The sequence below is a fragment of the Cryptomeria japonica genome, chromosome 10 (genome assembly GCF_030272615.1).
Source record: "Cryptomeria japonica chromosome 10, Sugi_1.0, whole genome shotgun sequence".
Classification (NCBI taxonomy): domain Eukaryota; kingdom Viridiplantae; phylum Streptophyta; class Pinopsida; order Cupressales; family Cupressaceae; genus Cryptomeria; species Cryptomeria japonica.
Window position 1 is genome coordinate 281,787,545 of NC_081414.1, and position 18,135 is coordinate 281,805,679.

General features: G+C 35.7%; 1 protein-coding gene across 1 annotated transcript in view; it reads right to left on the reverse strand.

The window, feature by feature from the left end:
- LOC131075843 (MADS-box transcription factor 23-like) overlaps positions 1 to 18,135 on the reverse strand; it is a 97,309-nt gene that overhangs the window by 16,544 nt on the left and 62,630 nt on the right. The window contains exons 2-4 of the mRNA XM_058012765.1: positions 15,773 to 15,848; positions 1,380 to 1,441; positions 1,195 to 1,294 (exon numbers count right to left, since the gene is read on the reverse strand). Of these exons, the coding sequence (XP_057868748.1) occupies positions 1,195 to 1,294; positions 1,380 to 1,441; positions 15,773 to 15,848 (238 nt within the window). The remainder of the gene's footprint in view (positions 1 to 1,194; positions 1,295 to 1,379; positions 1,442 to 15,772; positions 15,849 to 18,135) is intronic.

The window sequence follows — 18,135 nt, forward strand, 5'->3', positions numbered from 1 at the left end:
TCATTTTTACATAATGGATATGACCACATAGACTATAACCTAGCATGGATCCTCCCTCTCTATTTTACTTGTTGCCACAACTTATCCCACTTGGTGGTAACCTCAACTAGACCCACTAAAGCCTCAAAAATTGATTAATATTTATTTTATTATATTTCAAGAGTGTCTCATAACTAGCTTACACAAACATTAGTCATAAACCAAATTATCTATACATAAGACTCTATTTTCATACCCAACATCATAATTCTCAACTCAATATTATACCTTAATAAGACTTTCTTCACAACCCTTTCTATTTTTTTCTCATAGGTTACTATTTTAACAATCTTAAACCAACGATTAATTAATATTCTAATACTTATATTGATTTCCAAAGTTTTTTCCTCTCGGTTTTTGTTGGCCAATAATTCTATGTGATTTATTTTCAATAATGAGAATCATAACATGCCTCAAACTTCCTAAATCGTGCACTGGTTTGACCTCTTCTAGTTGGTCCTTCTTCCAATAGTGTTTTGAGTTGGCATTTCCACCATTTATTTGGCGTCTCACCATTTCTACGCTTTAACTTCCTATCTACCAACCAATAGAATGCTTTATGCTACCCACATCTTTCTCCTAAAGACCTCTGTTATAGAACTCTTTGACAATCCCAACTTGTCTGCTTCAAATGCACTATACTTGATTTCCATATATGTCATTCATGTAAAGCAATCTAGCTTCTCTTGCTATCATACCTCTTAATTCATTCCTCTATTGGTTCACTCATACACCATCAATTAAAAATTTCCATGAAATTTACTCGGTTTGGCCTTGCCCCTCTGCACTAAAATTAAGACATCCAATCTCTTCATATAATCCAAAGAATCCTACTTGAATTAAGTAAATCTCTAAATCAAACATTCATCTGAATAAATTTTGGAAAGCCAATTAAACTGATTAAATATTTAGTAGCACAAACCCTAAATTAATTCTTAAGATTACTCATTAGTCTGAATAAAAATCAATATCAAAATATTTCATCCGAATAACTTTCTTCAGTATATTTATAACGTTCAAATTTATTACATAGTAATCACAAAGTCAAAGACTGTTTCATGCTATGATGAAATTAAAAACGATGGAACCAAATTAATGATTCATAAATTTTCATAAGCAAAATGGGAAACTTCTGGTACTACAATATCTTAATACCTTTCTTGCCCTAATCCGACTCATGCCTACTTCCATTTGATGTTCGAGTTGTTGCAGATCTTTCATGCTCAGATTTGAAATCTGTTCACCCATCATGTGCCTGCATGCACTTCGAATTCATCATATATTGCCATCATTTAAGGAAATACGAATATATGTGAGACAAACATAAGTTTAGTACACACTTTTGCCATAACTGCAACTGTTCGACCTCATGTTTCAACCTCGCAACCTCCTGGAATTGATTCTGCCATCACATATGGTATGAGTTCGACGACCAAGAAATGCTACAAAAGTGTAAAATTGGAGAAACAAAAACAAGAAAAATCTGTTAGACAATTATTCGATAGGTATGAAAGGAAAAGTTTAGCTGACCACCCTTCCTGAAATACGACAAACCATTCAGCATGTTTTCAATATATTATTATGTCACTTAAGCTAAAGTGGATAGATTCTTAACCTAATAGAGTAGTCTCTAATACTGTAGGAAGGAAAGGATTTTGAAATTTATTATATCTGAGCATGTCAAAGGACCGTCTGTTGAAAATCTTTTTGGGCTTTCAATCTCTTCCTTCTCTTTGAAGCAAGCTGCAGCAATCAGTGGTTATTCGCTGGGAACTAAATGCTGGTATGTGAATTTGAAAATAGGAGGGAATTTTTGTGAGGCACAACAACAAACAAAAAGAAGAATGTGTGTGCAACCATGAGTTTTGTGAGCAGTGTGTTGGTTGAAGAAAGAAGAGAAGAAGCAGCAACAGGAGGTTTTCTGAATGAGAACAAAAGAACAGGGAGTGCAGTGTAACAGCAAGCAGATCCGGAGAAAGAAAATGACAATTTCCAGCGCTAGAAAGAGTAGTAATTTGTAGCTCCAGACAGAGTAGTCACAGTAGCTCGAACAGTTGTAGGAAACAACCCCCTACAGAAGTAGTAAGACTGCATGTAAACTATTTGTAATCTAGTTTGAAAAGTTTTGTTGTAAATGATATTTTTGAGTTAAATAGAAAATATATTTCTTGTGTTTTTCATGAGTGTTCTTTGTCTCTAGTTGTCTGTTTAGTTTGTTTTATCAGAGTTGCAATCTCTGTTTGCGTGTTTTATTTTGGTCTTATCCCATCAATTGGTATTAGAGCAGTGGCCTCTGTAAGTGTTTTGGATTTTTTTAATCCATCAATCCAGTATCAGAGCCATAGGTTGTAAGGTGAACTGGGTATTGAAGTTTTGTGGTAGTTTCAGTTGGATTTTTTTATCCATCAATCCAGTATCAGAGCCATAGGTTGTAGGGTGAACTGGGTATTGAAGTTTTGTTGTAGTTTCAGATATGGCTAGAAAAGATAGCAAGAGTTGGCAGAAGCCATCATCTTTTAATAGAAGAAAGCAACAATCTCTCAACGTTGATAGTGGAAGAGTTGACGAGTTTTACTTCAAACTCATGGGCTTTAGGTCTCCACTTACTTCTCAAGAGAAGATATTCAAATATCAAGCCAATCCAAGAGGCAGAGGTAGAAGTAACTTCAGAGATAGCAGCTCTGGAATAGATAACTTCAAATGGATGAAAACCAAGAGGAAGCAAGTAGCTCTCAATTAATCTTTCGAGCCAAGAAAAATAATACAAATTCGAGCCACGATAAAAGTAATGTAGAGTACTATTATTGCCACAAATATGGTCATTATGAAAGTTAGTGCAGGAAAAATTAACATGACCGATCAAAGGAAAGTGCAAATGTGGTTGATGAAAAGGTAGCAAAAGTTGATCAGTAAAAAATAATGGTGAAGTGGGAAGTGATAAAGTGTAGTATTTTGGAGAATAGATGTAGCAACCACATGATTCATGATGAGAGTTTATTTGCATTTATTGACAAGAGTGTCAAATTTTATATTAAAATGGGGAATAATGAAATAGATTTAATTGTGCTAAAAGTGTCTATTATGATCCATATTAATAATGGTGACAAAAAAGAGATTGCGAGTGTCTATTTTATCTCAAGGATTAAGCACAATCCTTTAAGTGCTAGACAAATGGTTCAAAGAGGTTACAAATACAGATAGAGAAACATGAATGCATCATATTTGATAAGAATGAGAGTAACAACATGGTAGCAGTAGTTCCAATGAAAAATAATATGATTTTTTCCTTGAGAATACAAAATACTGTATGAGTTTAGTTTGTACAGTTGCTCCTCCTAAGCATGAGAAATGTACAATAGTACAATAATAATCAGTCTTCAAGAAGGTCATTCAAGTCCCCTCCAAACCATGACAACTAAAGTATGGACACTTGGATTGGGTTTTTTGTCAAAGAAATGCATGGTTAGGGGTTTACCAACCATAGTGGAGCCAAGTGGTAGATGCAAATCTTGCATTTTAGGCAAGTAGCATAAACAACCATTTTAATTGGGGAACTCTAGAAGGGCAAGAGCACCATTAGATCTAGTACACATAGATTTGTGTGGCCTTATGTAAATTTTGACAATAGGAAAGAGTCAATAATTCATGACCTTTATTTATGTTTATAGTTGGAAGACATGGGTCTACTTCTTGAGGTATAAGTTTGAAGTCTTTGAGTAGTTTAACGTGTTTAAGGCCCAATCTAAGGATAGTGGACACTTCGTCAATATCCTAATGTCGAATAAAGGGGTAGAGTATACCTCCAATGAATTTGTGAATTTTTGTAGGCATCATGACATCAAAGAGGAGTTGACAACAAGATACACTTTGTAATAAAATGGCATAGCTAAGAGGAAGAAAAGGATCATCCCATATTACCATGACCAAAAAAAGCACCAACCCAACAATACCCTAGTTATCCTTGATGAGGTTCCAGTCTCGCACAAGCTGCTGCATCCGTTCCTTCCAGATCTAAAGGTACAATGTGTCCTCTTTTTGCTCCTCCTCTTTCCCATTGACATATTTCTTCATCTTTTTTTCTTTTTTCTTCATCCCGCTCTGTCCTGAGACAAACCCCACAGCCACTTTCCGCATAATTCCATCAATAATAGTACATAGAGAGTTTAGGGCCTCCCCCATTAGCTGATGTCACTGCTTGTATTCCTCCACCTTCCCTTCAAGGTTCATGACCTTAACCTGTAGGTCAATTATCTGGTTTTTCTATTTTTTGGCACTAGAATTCTCCTTATTAGTAGGAGAGTCCCAAGAACAAGGCACCATTTCCACATCCTCAAAAGTGTTTTGAGGCAGGGAGTTATGTTCCAAATCAGCCTTGTCCTTCAGGGAACTACTCAAATCCTTTGAATCCTCCTTACGGTCCTCCCTTTGTTCCTCCTCTTCCACCTGAAATTCCTCATCCTCTACCTCCTCACTAAAGGAGCTCTCATCATCGCTAGGGGTAAAAACCTCCTCCAATTTAGGAGAAACATCTCTGGCTTCAATTTTTTCTTTTTTTGTCTTTGACAAGTAGATGAGGTGACCTTCTTTCACCAGAGCTACCCTCCTGCTTCTCCTTTTCATTCAGGTTATCTTTGTCCACTTCAGAATCACAAATATAGGTCAATTGTAATTTTCTTCTTGCTATAATCATTTTCAGTCTTTCTAGCCTTAGTCAGGATGTTTTTGTTAGACGCTCTGATACCAATCGTTAGAATCTCCGATACTAGAGGAAAACTGAGAGGGGGGGGGGGTGAATCAGTTTTCCACAAGTTAAACAATTAATGCAGATTATAACCATTTACTAGAGCACAATTTAAACATCACAGTGAAAGATAAAGCATGAAAGCACAAAACACACAACACCAATATTTTGACGTGGAAAACCCGGTAAAGGGAAAAACCATGGTGGAAAATGCTACCCACCATCAGATAATACTTCTACAGTAGTATGTGAAATAATTACAATGGGGATTGCACTTGCAATCAGGCCAACCGCCTAGAGCTCACTGGTCATCACAAAAGGGAAGTCTCACAGACTTACATAAACATCGGAATACAATCCGAAGAAAATAAACTGTGAAAATAGCATCTCCTAATGCTTGATATAGTTCTGGTTAAGCACACATGTCTGCTTGCAACTCTAAATCCTTCACAACCCTTCACTGAATGATATATCTTTGTTCGCATAATTACCTCTCTCTGATAATGCAGATATAACCATATCGATATCCCATGCCATACCATCCTCTATAAATTACATGAATAAGTCGCCTATAAATACAGATCATCAACCTTGATAACAAGGTTGGCTAAACCATAAACCATAATTACAAAAACTTCATCACGCGATACCACCAGACCAATATTATGATTTACATTACATACCATGGACCTAATTCAAATTCCCAAACAATTATATCTGCCGAAAATTCCGCTAAGACCTATATCAACACATTTCACCAACCGATAGAAACCCTCAGTGCAAATAACACAAAATAACCAACTGGATCCAAATAGGATCACCAAATCATCAGGCCAGCCAATGTGAAGCCACCAAACAATTAGGACACGATCAAAAATGCCTTCAACATGTTAGGAACCATTTCTATAAGACAGACCAAAATCACTTAATCAAATCATCGAATATCACCAACCGACAAAGCCAACCGGTACCAAGAAATATCAACCGGTAATCCAGAACATAAGAGATAGCTTCTGGAGCACCAAATCATGAACCAACCGGGATAGCAGTAACCAACTGGTAAAGAACCATATCCAACCGGAGCACAATGTTGACATTAATGACAACACATAAACAATTTCAGCATATTGCCAATAGTTTTTTGGGGTTCCAATTTTTCTTTTTTCAGGATTAGTCTGGAACAAGGCAATTTCTAGGGCTTCTGGTTCCAACTCGATAGAGGGCTTTTTACCTTTAGATTTGGAAACATGGGTATCTTATTTGAAGGTAGAGGGTTAGTTTCTATGGGCTCAATTCTCATAGATGAGCATTGGGCCTCCTTTCTTTGCTCATAATTCCCTGGGAGGGTTAACAAATGGCTACAATGAGGGTTGTGGTCAAACAAATACTTATATAGGACATAAATAATCTCTTGGTGGAGCGGCGGGGTATCCCCCTTCGAAATGCTAGCAGATAGTGAAGTGAAAAGATAATCTGGAAAATTAATTCTCTCACCATGCCTTATGTGGTTCAGAATAGGGAAATGGTATCCATGCACAATGGTGAATCAACCCTCTAAAGTAAAATATTTCATAAAAAAACAACTAACAATTACATAGGGTTTAGGGATGACTGAGCGATCGTACCCATTTTGCACCACAACCGGCTTTTTGCCCTTCTCAAAAAACTTCTTCAGATAGTTTTTGTAGTCGCTAGAGTTCTTTTATTGACTTTATTTCCCTCATTCATTAACCCAGTCACCTCTGTAATTAGCTTCGGTGAGATGACAAAGGAGATTCTACTAGTTGAAACTTCACCATTATGCCAAGAGGTGCAGAATGTCGATGAGAGCGCTCTATTATAGCCTTTCATGGCAAGGAAAAAAGGTGTCATCCCTGCTCTAGAGAAAAGGTCCCACACTTCAATTTTTTGGAGCTCTTTGCAACTTCTTGGCTTCGACTTCTTCAATGAACCCCCCATGTCGATAAACATAAACACAATCACTTTGTAAAAGATTTGAAAGCAACATAGAGAGAGCCCACAACTCGTAATGCTAACCCCACCAAAGGACGAATAGTTACCAAAAAGATAATTTTTAAAATGATCTTCACTATTGCCCACACAAATGAGAAGACATCTCATATTATGAAAACACTTTCCAATCTGTGAGATACAACCGCCATTTTTCCATCTAATTATTTCCTCATCCTTAGTAATTAAGGCCAAGTGGTAAAATGACTGCTCTGTACCATTGACATCATAAATGAAATTAAAATCTTTTGCTCCACCATAAGTCCTAGTGGGACTCCAACACAACCCCCACAACACCAACCAGGTCAGCATCAATGTCATCTCCATGATTTGAATTAAAAAAAAATTGGTGCCCATTCTCATGACAATAAAAATAAAAACATCCATATTATTTCTCATTAATACTAATATAGGAGATAGGAGATCGAGTTCGTCAGAAATGACTTAGTCCTTTCCTTCAATTTTATTTTTAGCCCAGTAGGGCTTTGTAGATAATTGAAGAAAAACCATTCATTATGATTTAATCCTTGATTAGTAGCTTCATCAGCCACATTATTCCCCTCAAAAATATGTTGGATCTTAATTTTGGAAAAGAAGCCCATCAACCTTTTACTTTCTTCCACAACATTTTTGATTTTCCAGGGTATATTTATCTTTCCATTCAAGCAATCCACTATAAGTTTGGAGTCACGTTACAAGATGACATTTTGACAATTTAAATTATAGAGGCACCTAAGCCCTTGCCAAGCAATGATTGCCTCTGACCTGTTATTAGATCCTCTTCCTAGATTCATACAATACCCTTCTATCAAATGTCGCCTGCTATTTTTGATAATGCCTTCCGCTCCTAATAAACCAGGGTTTCCCTTAGATCATCCATCAAAATTGCATTTGATACATCCATCATCCAGAGGGGTCCAATGACAATCTTTTCTTATCAATTTAATCCAATTCAGGTTAAGGAGATTATGAGTTATGCCCCATCATTGTTTCATTCTTAAGTCCAATAGGCTCGACATTACCCTAGAAGGGCTGAAGGAAGAAACATTCACATTCTCTTTAATCTTCTATTTTATTGTATGGAACAATGCTTTAATGTTTCGAGCTTCCTCTCTTAATATCCTATTGTTACACTCCTTCCAAATATTCCATGCAATAAAAGGGGGAATTTGAGACTACGAGTTCCTAATAATTGGACGTGTAAAAGGATTGTGATTCCATTGCTCCATTAAGTCCTTCATACTCTATGGAAAGGTCCACATTATCATAAAATCAACCAGAAAATCCTCCTAAATCTCCTTTGTGAATTGGCAATGTAGAAAAATATGATATATACTTTCAAGATCCTTGCAGCAAAGAGAATACTTGTTGACAAGAGAGAAGCCTCTTTTATTCAGATTATCTATTGTCAGAATTTTACCATGGGGAGTAACCCACCAGCAACAATTAATTTTTGGGATTAGGCCTTTAACCCATATCATGTTCCAATTGAATTGCTCATTTGGATCTTCCTCAATAGCCTTGTAAGCAGATTTAACTAAGAATGCACTTGAGGGATTATGACACCATATCCATTCATCCTCTCTATTGAGAGCATAGAAATGGGACTCAGACTTGGTAAGGCCGACTTGACTCGGGACTCGGACTCAACAAAAAAAAATCCGCTCAAACTCGACTAGACTCGACAAAGTGAAAAACTCAAGAAATTTAGAGATTTTTAAAGATTTAAAACTTGTTTCATGCACCCTTTATTAAATACACCTTAAAGACACAATAACATCATCAAATAGAAGCTAATTTAATTACATACACAAGTATAGATCAATCACATAAGTATAAACACAAGTTGTAGCTAAAGGAAATAACAAACATAGATATATAAATATTGTCAAATGTATACAATATTACAAAACTTATGGAATAAAATATCCATGTCATCATATGATCAAATGTTTCATATAAATATCAAAAGTAAAAACAACTACAAGCTTATGGCTTAAAGGATCTTGTATCCCTCCTATAGGCATCTAAGGTAGGTCCTGGATGATTTGACAACCATAGCCTTTGCCTGTGACACCATGCCATCCTCACCAACAACAGGTATATAAATATATGTGTCTACCTTTGGATTTGTTGTCTCTGCTCGTGCTCTCTGCCCCTCCTCTACCATGGCTACAACCTTATCCTCTCTATCTGCCTGGTCGACCCAATCAATGTCGTCATCATTAAAGACAGGTTATGTAGCCTTAGTGGTCCACTTGGCTTTAGAATCAAAGACAAGATCGTTCAACTTCTCCACATATAATCTATTGCGCCTCTTGGAGTGTATATGCTCAAACATACTCCAATTGCACTCACAACCAGATGTGTTGCATGGTTGGCTCAAAATGCGAATGGCCAACTTATGAATATTTGGTGTTTTTAGGCTAAAATAGTTCCACCAATTATCTGAAATGAGAAAAATAAAAAAATCAGTCTCACTCTCGACTCTCATTTAACAATATATAATAAAATTAAAATTATGCCTTAGAATGTATTTTTACCTGGAATCATAGTTGTCCTACTTTATTTGCAGATAGGATGAGAGAAGTTCTCCCCTTGAGCACTATAAAATAACCGCATCTCTCGCATAATTTTGGTAGTACAACCAGCAGGTGCCATCCGCTCTATGATTGAGTACAACCCACTAAGAACCTCCTCATCCACCTTGAAAATAGGGTGGAAATGGAATGCTAGATTAAGATAATATGATGTTGCATGGATGGGCTTATGAAGCTGGTTATGCCATCTCTTATCAATGATATCACAAATGGTATGATACCTACTCTCATATCCTCCATACATGGATTTGATGGCCTCCTTGGCCCTATCTGTGCCCTCATATATGTAGCCCATTGCGTGATTTTCCCCATCCGCAACTCGCGGGAGAACCACCAAGGGCTTAACAAACTACAAAATTATAAATATTTTGTAATTAATAAAAATGAGCAAATAAGAGAAAATAATGAATAAATTATAAAATATAAACTTAAATTGTAGAATTTATTAAAAAATGACCTTCACAATCTCAACACAAGGGGTCCAAAAGCCTCCCTCATAAAAAATGCAATCTGCCATATCTATCCCTATAGTGGTAGCAACATAGGATGAGGAAGCCCACTCCTCACTAACAATCATACATTTCAAAGCTGCCTTACACCAAAGCAAGGACTGTAATGTAATGAAGTTAGTGGAAAACCTAGAGATTCTAGGATGAGCTAACTCCCTCTGCTCCATGTATTGCCTCATAAGAGCTAACACCCATGAATGATTATATGCAAATTTGAAAACATTTTTTGCCCTTTCTACACATCTCTTAATCCATGGGAGTTTCCCAATATCCTCCAACATGAGGTCAATGCAATGGGCAACACATGGAGATCAAAATATAGATGGGTGCCTCTCCATCAAAAATCTACCTGCAATAACATAATTTGCTGCATTATCAGTGACTACCTACACCACATTCTCCTCACCCACGTCATGTATCACCTCCTCTATTGCCTCACATAAGTATGTGACATTTTTGCAGTGTGTGGAGGCATCAATGGACTTGATGAAAGTAGTGCCCCCTGAAATTAAAAAATTAAGCAAGATCAATGATCATTCAATAAATAATTAAATAAAAATTAAAAAAAATAAAATAATGAATGAAATTAAAATTAATTAATCACCTGTGGAAGAAACAAGAAAATTAAGGAGAGTTATATTTCTCCTATCTATCCAAGCATCTGTCATGATGGTGCAACCTGTCCTACTCCATATTTGGCATTGATCTTGTAATTCACCCTCCACATCACACATAATCTGACAAAATTGGTCCCCTTAAATCAGATTCAAAAGGGGCTTTGAACCCCACCCCACATATGGTAATGGTATCAACCATTTCCTACCAATAAGGAGACCCGTCACAAATATATTAAATGATATACGTATGTACTATGTACAACAAAAAATCAAACAAAGAATCAAACTATAAATATTAAAACAATCAAACAAAAAATATTCACCTGGCTGCAAGGAATGGAATAGTGCAGTAGTACCAAAACCTGCTGACTGCCAATCTAGCGGTGTCATGGACCTCCTTGTTCCAACCCATGCTCTCAAGAGACAGTTGGGAGCCAGGAATTGTGCGAGGCTCAAAGTAGGAATCCATCCTAGATTTACGAATTCTAGGACCGATGCTAACACTCCCACTACCACTAGCAGTGCCAGGACCATGAGCATTAGCAAAAGCAAAAGCACTAGCACTGGGAAGATATGGAGGCATGAAAGAAGGCCCTCCAACACAACCAATTCCCGCCAAATCCTTCTTTTTCTTCTTCACCATTTCCTTCTTTTCTTCAAGTGCTTCAAGTGGCACACAACACTCACATGTAGCCTCAATAGTTGCTAATGTGCATGGTTCGACATCATGGCCACATATGCCGACAAAATTTACACTTTGTCTATCCTTTTTTTTGCCTGAGAAAATCTTCATGATATTTCCAAGTGGGGTTGTTTCTAACTGGGAATTTAGAAGTAGACATTGTATGATTGTAATGTAAAAGTTGAGGCAAATAAGAAATTCAAGGTTGCTGCAATAAGGCATTATTACAAATACAAAAAAAATTAATATTTGAGAATTTGTGCATTGTCATAAATTAATATAAAAAAAATTGTACATTTAAAAAAAAAAAGTAATGTAGGTACTAAGGTAGGGTTTGTAAATTTAAGAAAAAAAAGAAATTTAGGGTTTGATCAAAATTTCAAACCCTGTTTTTTTTTTAAAAGAAATTTACAAACCCTATGGCTTACCTACATTAGATTTTGGAAGAAAATGTAAAACTTTCAAATGAAATGAATAGAAAATTAATCAAACAAATTACAATAAAAATTTTGCTTACCAAAAAAGGAAAGAAAAAAGAAAAAAAGAAATCTCACCTCTTACAACAAGCTTGAAATGAGATGCAAACTCTTCCTTTCCAACTCTTGATGCACCAAATGAAAGTATAATGTAGCCCCAATGTGATTTAGGGATGAAATCTTGAGCTTCCTCATTGTTGTTTTTCTTTCAATGAACCCTTGTTTCTCCTCACAACTCACCTTTCTCCTCCTATTTTGCCAAATGAATGAAATGAAGTTCACTTTTAGGCTAAAATCATAATATAAACAAAAAAAATCAATTGAAAACCTATTGTAAGTTTTTTTTCTAAACTTAAAATGTCATTACTGCCAGTTGAGTCTGAGAGTCAGGACTCGCCAGACTTAGTGAGTCTAGGTGAGTCCGATTCCAGGCGAGTCTGGACCCCAAACTCGACCGAGTCCGATTCCGAGCCCCATGGACTCACCAAGACTCGGGACTTGCCAAGTCCAGGCGATTTTGGGCAATTTTCGTTTCTCTAATTGAGAGAAAAAAAAAGGAGCAATTGCTCAAGATAGAGGCTAAGGACTGAGCCTCCTCCATCATTTGCCTTATGTTATCATCAGAGATGTTTTTGTTGTTGTTGAATTGATCCACAAAGTTTCTCCATCTGACTTGATCCCCTTGCGATGAAAGATAACCATGAACATAGGTGCCACAACATTGGATTAGGACCTTTTTAATCATGCTAAATTAGTTCAACTCGGTAAGAGCTTTATCTTTTAACCAAATATCATCCTAGAACTTGGTACACCTTCCATTTCCAACCAATTTTTTTCCTCCCTTTCGTAATATAGACCCGATTTTAGATATATTGTTCCATATGCAGGATCTAGATGGTACCTCTTTGTTAAGAAGAAGAGTGTTTCTATTGGCATTATTTAAATATTTGGCTTTGAAGATTTTGGCCCAGTCTTTGACACCTTTAACCACTTGCCATCCAATTTTAGAAATTAAGGCCTTGTTGAAAGGTTTAAGTTTTCTTATCCCAAGCCCTCCATCTTTTTTGGAGCTGCACACTCTATCCCAAGCAACCAAGGACATGCAAGATTTTTCTTCCATATTTTTCCAAAGTTCAAATGTTTTTGTATTTTTTCAATTTTGTTAGCCACACATCTAGGTATTTTGAAAAGGGAAAGATACTAGACCAGGATTTTCTGTAAGCAAGTCTTGACTAATTGGACTTTACCAACCAGACTTAGAAGTTTCCCTTTCCATCTTGAAAGATTTTTCTGAAACCTCTCAATTATGCCATTCCAAAAAAGATTCGTGGGATTTTTAGAAATAAGAGGCAGCCCCATATAGGAGTCTGGAAAGGAAGCAATGTTGCAGGCTAGGATTTTAGTGATTTAAGATTGAAGATCGGGGTGGACATTCAGAAAATATATTTTTCTCTTTTCATAATTAATGTGTTGACCAGATATCTTGGCATACTTATCAAGGATCTTCTTCCTAGCTCTAGCTTCAGAGATGTAGGATTCCGCAAAAATTATAGTATCGTCCACGAACTGCTGATGGGTGATAGGATCTAGAATAGAAGCAACTTTAATACCTTTTAATCTACCTATTTTTGATTAAGGAACAAACAGGTTTTGAAGGGACCCGAAACCCCTTACAACAAGTTTTGAAGGGACCTGAAACCCTCAGATTTTTTCATAGATCTGGAACCCTCAATAGAACACTACAATGAGATACAATAAAGCCATTCAGTAGCCCAACCACAACCTAACAATGAAGATTAAACAATAAAGAGCTAGTGGTAAAGTAAAAGACCTAAACCAACCTCCAAAGAATGCAAACAAGCATGAACATAGGGAACAAGACTCCCTCAACCTTGGCTATGGGTTTTATCAAGGCTCCCACAACTTTATCCTTGAGATTGAAAACTACTGTGAACAAATTTCTTTTCAAGATCTCCTCCTCAATAGGAGATAAAGCAAAAAAGTTAGCAAAAAGGCCATCATCAACTCCCTTATAGCCAAAATGCAGGTCTTCATCAACCCCTCAATAGCACTTCCAGGCATATCCAGTAGCATCCAACTCCACCTAAATAGGAGAAAGGTCAACTCTATCCACATCCATCTCCTCCTTAATAGAAGATAGGACCACTTCTATAGGAAAAGCCAGAGCCACCCAAAGATGCAAAACATGAAGCACAAATACCAAAGCCAAGGAAACAAGAAGGAAAGGGACAACAAAACCCTCTCCACAAATAGACACAGGAGTTGGGAGATATAAATAGAGGAAGCTAGACCCCATCATCAAAGAGATCACAAACCAAAGATATTCCAAAGGAACCCATAACAAGAAAACCTCTCTTGGAAGATCAAGAAAAACATGGGAACGCAAGGAGAGAAGAGAAACAGAGAAACCATCATATTTCCATCACAAGGACATAGAAGAAGCTGGGATATCAAGAGAATCCGTCAAAGAAACAAACGTGAAGATCTCCAAGTCAAGGCAAGAGCAGCTTCCACACAGCCCCCCGGAAACATGAGCAGAACCAACTTGAGAAGCTAGGACAAGAGCCATCGAGACCCACCTAGCCCCTTAGAACATCAACAAACTATAGCTGTGACTTCCAAAAGAGAATAAGGGAACTAGAGAAAGACCTAAGCAATAAATCCCCAAACGCCTCACATACACCCAAATCTCTAGAAGAACATAAGTAGCACTAGACAGTGCAAAGAGCACCACACACAAGAACAAGATCCTGGTAGCATGAGAAGGACCCCTCACACACCACGGACCTAGAACAAAGCAGATCCGATCCCAACAACCATGCCTATCATCACGAACATAGCTAGGTACAAACAAACCATCAGACAACTCCCCACGAGAAAAAGAACCAAAACCCACCAGGAACAGGGGAAATAGGAGAGAACGACAGAGAAATATGCCCCTTGCATCAGGCACTGGGAGATATGAAGAGGGCATGCACTGCAAAAGAAGGCAAAGCATACCCACCACAGAACGAGCAGCACCAAAGCATCCACACACCAGCCTGAGGTGACATCTCTCCCAACAACATCTGCCACATCTGCATCATCATTATCTCCCACAACGACATAACCCTGGCAGCACCACTCCCACCACTCCCGCTTCTCTCGCTGCTCCCACCTCTTGCTCCCATTTCAAAAGTTCATCCATTGTTTGGACACGCTCTACTCCATCTTTACCACTTCTCACGCCTCTCACCCCCAACCAAAACCGCGCAGAGCACCCACCTATCACAGTTTTAATGCAGGAAAAGCAAGCCGCAGAGAAGTGATACCGCCACCCATCATCCAAATGCCGAAAAAGAGAAGATTTTGTTCTTAATTTTAACATAGAATAATATTATTATAATTAAAGATATTCATATAAAGAGACCTCTTATATTATCCTATCATTTGTTTTAATGATGAGCCATATTAAGAGGTCTTTGAAATTTCCACCTTCTAAATTATTGTTTGTACAATTTATTTGAAAGTTTTCTCTTTAGCATTATTTAATTTATAGAATACTATTTGTGTGGCCACTAAATCTATATTAAATTCTCACCAGTATTTGCAAAGAATGAATTCTAAAACATGTTATCATACAACTTTTTAAAAAGTCAATGTTATTATTATCATCTCATATTTCTATATTTTAGATACCTTAGAGAAGGAAACACTTACAAATTCATCTCACACCTTTAGCTAAAAAAGTATTTATAGTGTCATAATATTTTTCACAATGAACCTTAAATAGTTGCATAAATCTCATTATTTATATAATCCTCTTGGGAAAACACAACATAGTGGACATATTCTTTATCAATTTTGGCATTAAGTACATAATTAGGTAGTTATATTTTTTTAGATTCTTTGAAGGTCTATATTTAGAATTTTATAATAATTGATTTCAAATAATATGGGTTCTAGTATTATGATTTGATCATATTATATTAATAAAGATATCCTTACTAAAGAAGTAGGAGATTTTTGTACATCCTATCATCTGCACATAATGCTTTTATGTCTATAATTTATGTGTAAGAGAGAAAAATAACTTACATCATTATCATATTCCACCAAGCTAGACTGTGGTCCTTCTGGGCATTTGTTGTACCTCTCCAATATATTTTTCATGCTGAAACAAATAATGAAATAAGTCAATTATATAAATTTTTACTAAATTCTATAATAATTAAATGTTAAACTAAATAAATCATATATCATTCTTTATTATGTAAAATTTAATGACATTGGAATAACTGTATGTATAATTTTTTTTATATACTTCAATCCATTTATATTAGATTGTCTTTTATTCAACTAAAATCATACAAGTGGTATATTCTTGCATATAACACAATTCATGATTTATCCTAATCTATCTTCATCATAATTTATCTCTTGTAATTGGTTTTGATCCCCAGATCTCTCATTTTTCACCTTAACTTAGATCTACAAGTATACAATTGAACCAAATCATTTCCACATATGTACATCAAAAAATTAAAATTTTCAAATTTAAACATTGCCACCCTTTTTTCACTAGCTAGTCTGAGTTGACCTAACACAAGTTTATGTTAATTTAAGATCTATCGCAATGTACTTATAATGGATATTCATCATTCATTTTAAAATCATACTAAACTAAGAAGGATAATACAAAAGAATTTCCATGGAGAATTCATGATATACATCTTTAGAAACATTATAAGAGAGTACATTAATATACATAATCTCAAGCATACATGGACACCTTCCTATTATTTCAATCATTGTTTCAAATTGAATTCGTTTTCCTAGGGGCTTAACTATAGGAGAATAAATCCATCACTAGAAAATTCTCAAATAGTACATCTATATTCTATACACTTAAAAATATAGGTGCAAGAAACTATGGTGAACTTGTAATAGTCATTGATTTTTTCTCTATCAATTAATGCGTGGGATTATTTTCATGGGCATGAGTGCACTTGAGAAAGGTATACTCAATTTATAAGATTAAACACAATCATATAGAGAATTACCCATTTTTTTTGGCATAATGACAAATTAATTCTCAACATCTTGAGTAATAAATATTTCTCCATATAGAATATATAGATAAATATTCTATTTAACTAAGTTATCTATATTCTATAATTGCAATTCTACATTAATTGTTTTATAATGACAATATAACATAAGATTATTACCAAGATATTTAATATTAAAAAAGGAGTAAAAGTATCCTTAAATGAGATTACAAAATACTTTATCGAAACACGATAAGAGCAACAACTAATAAGATAAGACTTACAACTACTAAAGAATATTCCTAAATTCTATCGTAAGACCAAATTTATGATTATATATTAAATATTCTAATTATATTTTAATAACATCTCTTAATGGTCAACCTACTAACTAAACTAAGCTTATCCAAAAAATAATAAAAATTCAAGACTCAATGACTCGGTAAGAATGTTTGTAGTTTGATTATTGAAAGGACAATATTAAATAATCACCAATTCATTTTCTACATGTTGTGTGATGAAATGGTCCAATGAATCTCCACATATTTACCACACTCGTAGAATATTGGATTATTGAAAAGAATTAACACCCCTTGATTGTCATAAAACAAGGGTGAAAGCTCTAGTTGACGCATTTTCATGTCTAAAAGTATCCTTCAGAGTCATTCTTCCTCATATATTGGTTTTACTATTCCTCAATACTCCACTTCTATAAAGGAAAGAGCTATTGTATGTTGCTTCTTTCTAGTTCATCCAAATTAAATATGCCATGACTAAAAATATATGCGAAAGTGTATTTTTTGTCATCAACAAATTTTCCCAATATGAATTTGTGAACTCAAAAAGCCTAGGATCTTTCACAGGGGCTTCACTTAGTGAACCTGGGTTATATCATGTGCGTTCATGGCATACTAAAGAATCCCCCTATTTTCAAACAGTATTTCCCAAGAATCCTTTTTTTCCACCCCCTCCCAATACACAAACTAAATTAAAAGCCCCCCTATTTGCACCAAATATTGCATTTTTTCATAGCCCGAATTAAAAACCCCCCTATTTTCAGCCATAGGCAATATATTGTAGCCTCATTTTTAGGATATTAAACCCCCCAATACGAACACATGATATGATATTGCCCAATTAATGAAACCCATGTGGGATCTTTTCTTTTTCTATATGAATTACCAAAGTCAAGTATTCTTTTCACACATCTCAACACCTGCTTCATTGCAACCAAAAAATGTTTGGTTTTGACTTCAATAAGACACCCATATTTTCCTAATAAAATTATCATCAAATAAAATTAACTACCTAGAACCAGTGATCAATGTCATATTCATTGGTCTAAAAATGTATGCATGAACCATCTATAGGACTCTCGAGGCTCTACAAGCCTATCCATTTGAAAAAGAA